The sequence below is a fragment of the Chlamydotis macqueenii genome, chromosome 11 (genome assembly GCF_036417535.1).
Source record: "Chlamydotis macqueenii isolate bChlMac1 chromosome 11, bChlMac1.mat, whole genome shotgun sequence".
Taxonomy (NCBI): domain Eukaryota; kingdom Metazoa; phylum Chordata; class Aves; order Otidiformes; family Otididae; genus Chlamydotis; species Chlamydotis macqueenii.
In genome coordinates this window covers 8,256,020-8,266,611 of record NC_141566.1, presented here as the reverse complement: position 1 = coordinate 8,266,611, position 10,592 = coordinate 8,256,020, and the positions used below count along the sequence as shown (strand labels likewise).

At 52.2% G+C, this 10,592-nt stretch overlaps 1 protein-coding gene across 1 annotated transcript; it reads left to right on the top strand.

Annotated features, from left to right (window-relative positions):
* Positions 1-653: 653 nt before the first annotated feature.
* Positions 654-6,732, top strand: HMGB3 (high mobility group box 3). Its single transcript, XM_086756587.1, has 5 exons — positions 654-802; positions 3,547-3,703; positions 4,214-4,353; positions 4,847-5,021; positions 5,576-6,732. Exons 1-5 carry the CDS (start codon positions 654-656, stop codon positions 5,717-5,719), a joined length of 765 nt encoding a protein of 254 aa, XP_086612713.1. The 3' UTR covers positions 5,720-6,732.
* The last annotated feature ends 3,860 nt before the right edge of the window (positions 6,733-10,592 follow it).

Here is a 10,592-nt window from a genome sequence, read left to right as displayed (position 1 = left end):
AACTCTCCGACTCTAACAAGCAGGCAGTTTCTGGCTCTGTAGTGCTATTTCCCTCCGTCCTGCGTCGGGACTGTCAGCGGAGTTTATTTTGGGCTCGGTTCCCTCCCTGTTATACGCACAGGAGTAAGCGGCTCTGCAGACAGTGCCATTGAAACCGGAACCGGGCCTGCTTGAGGGCACAAATTACCAGTCAGGGGCTACCGCGGGTGCCCACCCCCTCCCCCGGGACGCGGCCGTAGCCGTTCCTTGCCCCTTCCCGTGCCTCCGCGCCTCCCCTCTCCGCCAGCCGCCCCGTTGCTGCCAGGCCCCGCGTTGTCCATCACCGCGGCTTCTCCCCCGGCGGGGGCGGGAGGCGGAGTGCGGCGCTGAGCACCGCGCAGCGTTCCCGATCCGTCCCGCGCTGAACGGGACAACCGGTTCTCCCCCGGGCAGCCGCAACCACGTGGCGAGGACACTTTCCCGGCCAGCGGCCCCAGCGCTTCCCGCCCGGCCGAGGCGGAGGCTCCGCGGGGCGCGTAAAGGCGCGCAGCCCCCCCCCTTTCCACCAACTTTACTCCCGTTTCCCCGGCGGGCGCTCGTTTTGAATGAATGACCTCACCCGCGCCGGCCAACCGCCGCGCGGCCGTGCTTAATATTCATGAGGCGGCGCGCCAATGAGGGGGCGAGGAGGTTGTTTTAAACGGCAGAGCCCCGCAGCCAATCAGGCCGCTCTCGTAGGCAGCCAACGCGAGGCTGAGCCGCGCCGAGCCCCGCGTCGTGCCCTGCGCTCCAGCTCCTGTCCACACTACCGCGAACAATACAGGTACGTGCAGCCCCGCCGCAACTTTTCGGGGGGCGGCTGCCCCCTGCCCGCCCCGCCGCCGCCCCGCCCTGTCCCCGCGCCCTCGCCCCTCTGCTGTGCTTGCCCCGGGCTTTTTAATTTTTTTTAAAATTTATTATTTTATTTTGTTTTCCGCTTCTCTGATTTTTTTTTTTTTAATTAAAAAAAAAAATGAGAAATCACCCCAAACTTTCTTCCCTGTTCGCAAGGGGATCGGCGGTGGCGGGGCAGATGCTGCGCGCAGCTGGCGGGGCGGTGGGTGAGCGGGCGAGGCGCAGCGTTTGCCCCCCGTCCTCCACCCCTGCCCCACCGGGACCACCCCCCCACCCCACCCCTTGAGTTACCTGTCCCCGGTGCAGCCCGGTTTTCCCCCGCCAGGCTCCCGTTGCCGCCGAGAGTAATATGGCTGGTGCAGCAACTACACCGGGACTAACTCCTCTTCCCCCCCGCACGGGCAGGGATTTTTCTCTGCCGCCTCCTAATGTCGCACGGCAAAACGCGCGGCGCCCTCGGCTTTTATTTGTCCCCTTCCCCCGGGTGGGCTCGGTGGCGGTGGGAAAGTTGTTGGCCGTGCGCAGTGCCGTGCCTGCTGTTTATTCTGCATTAATATGGCTGTCGCTTTAGCATCTGACAGGGATAAACCCTGCGCGCTGCGCCCGTCTGTCCCGGCGAAACAGTTTTTTTTTCTCGCCGCCGCCGCTTCCAAACTCCCCCGATCCCTTCGCCTCTGCCTCCGCCGCTCTTCCCCTACACGGGAAGGTGTCTCCGGCGGGGCTGCGCCCGCGGCGGGGCCCGGCATCGCTTCTTCCCCGCGCCGCGCCGCCCGTGCTGTGGGCATTAATATGGCTGGCGCTGGAGAGCCCCGGCGAAGGGAAGAAAGACGTGTAAGCGGCAGAGGGATGGGGGGGTGGGTCGCGGCGAGAGAAAATCTCCTTCCAGGAGCCCTGCCGGGGGCTCAAACCTTTCGCTTTCGCCCCGGTTCCTCTCTCCCCACCGCCCCGTGCCCTCGGCCGGGCGCCGGGGGGCTGCCCCGGGGCTCTCCGCACTCTTTTTTTCTGGCGGCGCGGAGGAGCGTAGCGGCGGCGGCGATAATGGCTGCACGGGAGCCTTTGTTAGAGAGCGCTGCGCTAGGCAGGGGCTGGGGGGGGGGGGGGGGGGGCGCCTCCCGCCCGCGCCCCGGCCCCGCCGCCCCCGCCGCCCGGCGGGGGGCCGAGCGGGGAGCCCCCTTCGCGGCGGGGGCGGCGTTTTGGCGGGGCCGGGGGCGGCGGGCGCGGGGGGCCGAGCGCGGCGGAGGGGGAGCCGCGGCTTTGTTCGGCGGCGCGGCGGCGGCGCCGGGAGAAGCCATCTTAGCGAGCGGGGCCGGCCCTGGGCGCGGAGCGCGGCCGCTGCCGCCGCTTCCCCGTTGCCTCTCGTACCGGTCGCCCGGGGCCGGGCCGGCGTCCCCGGCCGCCGCCTGGCCCCCCGGCGGCCCCCGCCCGTCCCCCCGCCGCATTTCAGGGGCACTTTCTTTCATCAGGAGGCATTTCACAAAATGGAAGATGAATTATTGGCGTCTGGCGGAGCCGCCGCTACCCCCTCCGCCTGCCGGCCCCGGCCCCGCCGCAGGTGCCCGCGCCCCGCGCCGCGGAGCCCGGCCGCCGCGGTGACCTTGGCGGGGAGCGGAGCGGAGGGGTGGAGAAGATGGCGGGAGGGGAGCCGAGCGGAGGCCGGGCCGGCCGCGGCGGGCCGCTCGCCCCCAACTTCGGGAGCAGGCGGCGGTCCCAGCCCCGCTCCGTGCCCCGGCCTGGCCGTTGCGTCCCCCGTTTGCGGGGCTTTTTTCTTCCCCTCTCCGGCTGCGGGAGCGGGGATCCCGCCGAGCTCCGGGAGCGGCCCGAGCAGGAGAGGGCGGCTCAGAGCCGCCTCTGCTGTGCTTTGGGGGGCTAAGAGGGGCCGCTAAACATTGTGCCAATAAAAATTAAATTCTCGAAACACTTAAGCTATAAATAGGAAATATTGCTGCGGGATAATTTTTTTTGAGGAGGAGGAAAAAAAAAATACAGAAGAGGTGGGAAGAAATACTGCCCAAAAGTTAGCATCCTCCTCTTGGTGCCTTGCTGATCACATCTTTGCGCTGACCACTACATCTCTGAACATGTGTCACTTGGTGGAGCAAGAGCAAGCGCTGCTCACCTGGCAGAGTTCCCTGCGTCCTATTGTGTTTAAAAGCAGCCTTTATTTGCACACCCCCCTCCGTGTGAAAGGTTATTGCACTTTTACAGGGGGGGAATAATCTGTCCTACCTGGACAGCAGCTGCTAACATGTGAACTCCAGCCACTGAAGGGATCAGTCATAGCCTGGCACGGTGCGTGCCACTCAAGCCCCAGTGTAGTGGCCAACTAAAACAAATACTTTATATTAGTTCATGTATAACTCTTTAACAGGCAGGAGTATGTGTATTTAATAGCCTGTCTCCAGTCTTTGGACATGATGTAAAAGTATGTCAGCGTACTACTTAAATCCGGTGACCGGTTTTATGTGGCTCAAGTCTGCAACCTAGGCGTCAAGGAAGAATAACTTGAGTCTCTGTGTTGGGGGGAAGAAAGGAATGTGTTACTGATGGGACATTGCTTCAGGGGATGGTAGTGTGTGTATATAAATGTATGCGTGCCATATCTGTATACACATTCATCCATATATGCGTTCTCTTGTTATTTCCCTGCACGCCACTCCCCCCCCTTCCCTACAGAGTCAAGATGGCTAAAGGTGATCCGAAGAAGCCCAAGGGCAAGATGTCTGCCTACGCCTTCTTTGTGCAGACGTGCCGTGAGGAGCACAAGAAAAAGAACCCAGAGGTTCCAGTCAACTTTGCAGAGTTTTCCAAGAAGTGCTCGGAGAGGTGGAAGGTACCTTAATTTGTGACTCCCTAAAGGGATGACTTGTTACAGTATCCCCTAGGATGACCTGTGTGTTTGAACATGAAGGGGGTCAGTGCTGTTTTGTCCCGTGTGCTGTTCTTGGCAAGGTGTCCCAGCCATTGATCGGGTGCTGCTGACTCCTGTAACGATCATGAAGGCTTCAGCCCAGTGTATTTGCCTGTTTAGGTGTTTCTGCTACAGCCTGGCCTTTTTTTTTTTTTTCTCCTGTTCCCAAGCGGTGCCTTTTGGCATCTACCTCCCTTCAGGCCTGTGTGTCCTCAATGAGGACTCTGGCTGCGCTTGTCCCATTCCTGTTGCTTCCTTCTGGCTGCATGTGCCAGCTGTGGTCCCTGGGACAGGACCTTCGTCCCCACAGTGGTCCAGTTAGAAAACAAACAAATTCTGAAACTCCCCTCTCGAGTCAGTGTGTGTTGGCTTGTTTAATTATTGAACAGTTGGGTAATCACAGGTTCGGTGTCTTGTTTTTTGGTTTTTTAGACCATGTCAAGCAAGGAGAAGGCTAAATTTGATGAAATGGCAAAGGCTGATAAGGTACGATATGATAGAGAAATGAAGGACTATGGACCAGCTAAGGGTGGCAAGAAGAAGAAGGACCCCAATGCCCCCAAACGACCACCGTAAGTAGCTTTGAGGTGTTAAACGCACAGTATTTAGGTTTGTTTTCATGCCCTGTAACACAGCTGTTAGGTTTCCCTAAAGGAAGTAGCTGGGACACACTGTTGGTATGGTTGGTAATATTCATAGCTTGTTCATGCTGTCCTGTAAATCTTCTAGGCAGCTTGTAATCTTGAGCATGTAGGGCACTAATGGGAATTGTCAGTATTTGGTAATTTGGAAACGACCGGGTCACAGTGAGACTTGTGTATCTAAGGTGAAATTGAGGGGTGGAGATAGATGAGACTTCATTAAAAACATTGGGTGAAGGCTGTGAGTCTGAGCCTCAGTAAAATCAAAATGTGTGACTTTGTGTTTGTTTCTTTTAAGTAAAAGAAGTGTTTCTACTCAGTGTGTGAGTGTATGTGTGGATATTGTGGGTGAGGGATGGAGAAAGGGGGCACTCCCTGGGTGCGCTGCCGTGGTGCTGACTCTCCTCTGGTGCTTCTCCCCAAGGTCTGGCTTCTTCCTCTTCTGTTCAGAGTTCCGCCCCAAGATCAAGTCCACAAACCCTGGCATATCCATCGGGGACGTAGCAAAGAAACTGGGCGAAATGTGGAACAACCTCAGTGATGGTGAAAAGCAGCCTTATAATAATAAGGCGGCTAAACTGAAGGAGAAGTATGAGAAGGTAAGGCTGGTTTTCACTTGTGCCTCTTCCGTACCGGCTTTTGCGTTGATGTTTCTGTAACATAGTCCTAGCTAAGGTGGCCCCAGCGTAGCGAGCATCGCCAGCTTACAGACCTCTTTCACTGTGCTGCATGCAACGCAGCTGAATTTTGTCTTATGTTGGGACAGAGCAAGTTAGAGAGCTGCAGGCGGGTTCCAGCGAGGAGGGAGAGCTTTCCCGCAGCGATGCACAGCAGCAGCTGCTCATATTGCTCCAGCAAAGAGTTTGCTGTGCCATCAAAGGAGCTTTGTCCCGTTAGCAGGAAACTTAAGAGAGGCTGGGTTCTCTTCTCCTCCTCAAAGAAATAACCACGAACGCAGGGTTCAAGGCCTCCGTCGTCCGGAGGCAGTTGAGTGCGCTTAGGTGCCTGCATACCTGTGTGCTGTGATACTGGCTGTCTCATTTTTGGGTGCAGCTGTGGAAGGCCAGTCCCTTTATGTTAACGCCCGCTGCTGTACAAATGCTGTGTGTGTTTGCTGCTTAGAGCAAATTAAGACATCCCCTTGACTTTGCAGGATGTTGCAGACTACAAGTCTAAAGGAAAGTTTGATGGCGCAAAGGGAGCAGCAACCAAAGCTGCTCGGAAAAAGGTAGAGGAAGAAGACGAAGAGGAGGAGGAGGATGAAGAAGAGGAGGATGAAGATGATGATGATGAATAAAACTGTACAATACTTGTCTCCATGTGAATACCATAGAGTAGGGGAAACACCGTAAATGAAGCACCTCTTATTTGAGATGGTGTCTTTTGCCCTTATTAGGCTTAATTAAAAAAAAAAAAATTGGATTCCGATCGCGTTGTAGTTTCTAAAAGTGCTCTAGAAATTGTAACTGGTTTACATGAAGTGGCCATGGGTGTAGTGAGCACCCTGAAACTGTATCAAAGTTGTACATATTTCCAAACATTTTTAAAATGAAAAGGCGCTCTAGTGTTCTCCTAACTCTGTGCACTTTGCTGTTGGTGTAACAAAGCATTTAAAAATGTTTCAAGCATTTTTTTAATTTGTAAGGTGGTGTTACTATATGGTTATTGGCTAGAAAATCCTGGGTTATAAACTGTACATATCTATAGTTTGTAAAAACTAGACAGATTCTTGTGGTACATGCTTAGAGTTATGATGCCTTAGAGGAGCAGTGGTTACTCGGAAAGGCTGTTCGTTCCGTGGGGTGCCATGGCCCAAAGCATGCACTGTGAGGGTAGATCTATTTACACTACAGTGGGCGTCCATTTAGCTTAAAGTTGTCTTTCTGTATATAGTGAAATAGCATTCTGCTGCCATTCTTAGTTGTGGAAGGGGGTTCAGCTGGCATGAGAAGTGTATGGATTTTTTTAGTTAAGTGCGGTAGTTTTTAAACTGAAACTGTAGACATCTCTTCATCGTCAACTAAGTGAAGAGCCAGTGCAGCAACTGAAGTTCAAAAACACTCTGTACTTAAACGAATTTGCAACGTTCTGTTTTTTTTGTATGTTTAGAATGCTGAAATGTTTTTGAAGCAAAATAAACAGTATTACATTTTTAAAACTGTTCTTGACAACACTCTAAATTTCTGGTTTAAAAGGATCTTAACAACAGCAAGAGGTTCATTTTGAAGTCTGTGGCATCCCTCAGGGCTGGTGACTTAGGAAACATTCTGACTCAAGGATTAAAAAAAAAAAAAAATTAAAAAAAAAAAATGGTGGCCAGCCAAAAACTGGCTGAATTGAAAGAGATGGCTGCTCCAGCTAATATGCAATCCTAACTGTTTATGGCTGAGTGGCATAAGATGCTATGCAAGTTTGAACTTTATTACTTGAACTTGGGAGCCTAAATGAACATTCATGACGTAATTGTTTGTTTGTGTGTGTATATAGCAGCATTCAGAGATGCAGAGAAAGGTAGGTGGCTAGGAATGAGGCTGACACCATGGAATAAGTATAAAAGCATAGTTTGGATTTTTTTTTCAGTTGTGTTGGGTAAATTTATAGCCCAAATGCATTGCTGTACATATTAAAATGTGCCTTTTTTGTCCCGTGTTAAACTGTTTCAGACTTGTGGTTTTTTCTAGCATCTTAATTCGTGGCAGGAGTCAGGCGCCTAGTCTAACTCCTTGCTGGAGGAGGAGCGTGGTGCAGGTACTTAGTCTGTGCCCTTTCTCCAGTGACGCAAGTTTTAATACAAATTGGGTGCTGTGAGGTGGGTTGGGGGAGCAATGCAGGTCTCTCCCCTTTGGTGACCAGTGGGCTGTCTGGTGGGTTTTCCCCTCTTTCCAAATCCAAGCTGGGGATGTTTTGCAACCCTTGGAAGGGAGAGGTAATACCTGGTCTGTAGCTGGCGACTCTAACCTCGTTTTTGTTTAGCACGGAAGCTGCATGAACTGGGAAAACCCTGGCACCCCATCACTACCTGTGAAATTCCTCCTTGTGCTGCCCAAGTTAGCAGCTGGTGTTTGCTTGGCAGTGAGGAGAGGGTGGGGTGTGAGGATAACTTGCATCTTTGACCTGCTGCTAATGCAGGTGGCTGTGTGCAGCTGACTTAGAGGAGAGGGTAACTCATTAGTGTAAACTGGGGGTACGGGCTGCTGCCACTGCTTCCTTTGAGCCAAACTGCAGATTAATGAGGGCCAGGCTTACAGGCAGTAACTACTTTTAATATCGATAAAGCTGCTTCTTTGCCTAATTGGGTAGCACATCTGGCTTCCTGTGAGTTGTCAACAACCGTAGTACCTTGGCAAAACGGTCTGATCTAGCGTTGAGATGGGCTAGAACCTGAAAGCAGAACAATGGAAAGCTTGGTATGGGATGAAGCAAGCTGATGAACTTTTATGGAATGCAGCAACATGTGGCAACTTTTTTTTTTCCCCCTAAGGCTAAGTTACAGTTGGATCACTTGTAGAAGTATTTCTAATTGCTGAATTACAGCAATTCTTAGTGTCTTTAATGCACAAAACCCCAAGTGTGAAATTGGCCTGCATTTTATAGGAAGCTGCATCTGGAAAAGAAATAGGTACCTCTTGTATTCACTGCCCTTTCTGTGTGTCTTCTGATGAAAGGGAGAAGACGACTGGAGATGCCAGCACGTGGAAATTTGATGGGGAAGTGGTGGAGCAGAAAAGAAAAGCGATGGCATTATTTCAGGAGCTGTAATACTGTTCCTATTGTCTAGTTGGCAAAATCTCCCCTTAGCCACATATGGGAATTCGTGTAGATCACTGCTGTGCAAATCGAGCTTGGCTGTGAATTAACTGCTAGTGAGCTGAGCCCCTATTGATAGTATTAGCAACTAAGAACTAGGGCTGACACCTCTTTGTCTTTCTTATATCGGAAATCTATCAAGTTGCAGGGCTTGATTAAGGTCCTGGCCTTACAGTGCACTACCTGTTCCTGTTCTGCAAATGCCTAAAATATGGCATGCCTCTGGCGTGCTGTTCAATATCATGCTAGTGTAGGACTCTGGGGACTCCAATTTGGATATTGCAGATGTAGTGATGTTTCTTCCCCTCGTGCTCTGCCATTGATAAATACCATAGTGTGAATGTACATAAATAACACATGATTTTCCCCACCACCACTATTTTTTTGTGTTCTGAGATGTCATCTCAAGTACTGGGAACTGCTTAATCTCACCCAGCTCCATTTTTTTGGGATAGAACACCCTCCAAATGCTCGCTCTTTCTACTTTGAAATGCTTGTGGTGTTACAGAGCAGATGTTACTGTTTTGTGTTGCTGTACAGCTAAAACTTTCAGTTTGACTTTAGTCCCAAGCCAAGCAAAGTAAATGTCTTTTTTTAATTCCCATTATATGTAGAGAAGGGTAATGATAAAATGGATTTGGAGAAAGGGAAGGATGGAGAGAGACTCTTCCTTGGATGAATTTGACAGCTGTCTGCATGACCACTTGCGTTTCCGAAATGCAGACTGTGATTTGTTGCATCCCCCTGTCCCTGCTGAAGTCAGGCTGAGACGGGCTGTGAGGATGAGGGGCTTGGGGACGAAGAAGGGATGGTGCCAGCGCTGCAGCTGTGAAAGCCTGCAGACAGTGGCAGAGACGTGAGAGCTTTTGCTCAAGGGAAAGCATCTCCTGCTGCTGGTGTGGGGCAGGGATGGGCAGAGGCTGCACTGACCCACGCTGTGCACATTGCTTCCCCCAGTTGGTACCGTTCAGATTGGCACTCAGGACTGTATGTAGTCTTGAGAACACGGTCGCTACCAAAATGCTCCACATCCCTCTGAAATCAAACCTGCTGGGAGGGTGTTGGGATGAACAGGGCTGCCAAAAACCAGCCCGGCAGTCCGTTAGCGTGACCTGGGGAGACAGAGGAGTGATGCTTTCCCGCTGCTCTGTAGCCTATCTATTTCTAAATTCAATTAAAACATGGTAAATATTTTGGTGTGAGCTGAAAGTGAGCCCTTAGACTGGAGGGGGGGCTCTACGGGAGGGACAATACTGGGAAAGCTCCACCGTGGGTGTGGGCTTAGCTCCCTGCAAGTTGTAGTTGTAACAAAAACCGCGCTGCAGGATTGTTTCCTGCCGCTCGTCTCTGTATCCTAATGCATCTGTGGGGAAGCAATGCGTTAATTTTTCTGTAATAAAATTAATTAAAAATCTTAGTCCAAATGCATATTGAATCAATTAGCAGCGAACGGCTGCAGCTCTGATAGAGGGAAGGTGAGAGTCTGCTTTGGGGATTGTACTGGGGATAGAGGCAGAGTCAAAACGCCTCTGTTACCTGCTCCCCTTGACGGGCTGTTTTTTAGATAATTTTATTCACTCATAATAAACCCTGCAGGAGCAGCGGCGAGGGGCGAGGGCTTCCGTTGGCTCTGGCTCCGGTGGTGGCAGGTGAACGGCTTTTCCCTTCCAGCCTCCAGCACAGTGCTGGCAGCCGCGTCCAGTTGATGTTTTCCCTCCGCTCGCTCGGGCTGTTGTTCTGCGGGCAGACAAGCATCCCCCAAGTAAGCCCTCTTCCGATTAAGGTTTTGGGAAGCCGGGCTCGGACCAGGAGAAGCGGCTGGGACAGGACCTCCCCGCTGGTTTTGCTGGGCGAGAGTGGGACGCAGCATCGCTGGCCACGCCGCTCTCTGCTTTCTGACCAGCTCTGCGCTCCCCTCTGTGAAACTGAGCCTGAGCTCACTCTCCTGTAAAAGATAACAGGAGGAACTGTGACAAGTGACGTATTTATTTTTTCCTGCTAAGGCTGCACGGGATTTTAATGCAATAAACTGAATTGCAAATTGCAGCTGTGTTGCAAAACAAAGCGTGCTGGAGACCCTGTTATCAATCAGTTGCTCTCTTAACATGTTTCAGCTTACAGTGGAGAAGGGACCGAATAACCAGCATGCCTGATGGGTGGTTTTGTGCCTTACAAGGTGTCTTTGTCCCTTTTTGGCAGGTTGGGCCCTGGTGGGAGTGTGTGTGTACCTGTCCGCGCTTGGGCAACATTTGGTGACCTGTGTTCAAAGCGCTCTGCAAACATCTCATCCTTCTGATAGGTCTGGTGGGCACGTGCTAAAGTGGGATGCAGATGAGAGGTGGCTCCTTGCCTGTGCTAACGAC

Coding starts and splice junctions, on each gene's coding strand:
- HMGB3 (XM_086756587.1), top strand. CDS start 654: ATGAGGGGGCGAGGAGGTTGTTTTAAACGGCAGAGCCCCGCAGCCAAT. Junction 803..3,546: donor CACTACCGCGAACAATACAG/GTACGTGCAGCC, acceptor CCTTCCCTACAG/AGTCAAGATGGCTAAAGGTG. Junction 4,354..4,846: donor AATGCCCCCAAACGACCACC/GTAAGTAGCTTT, acceptor CTTCTCCCCAAG/GTCTGGCTTCTTCCTCTTCT.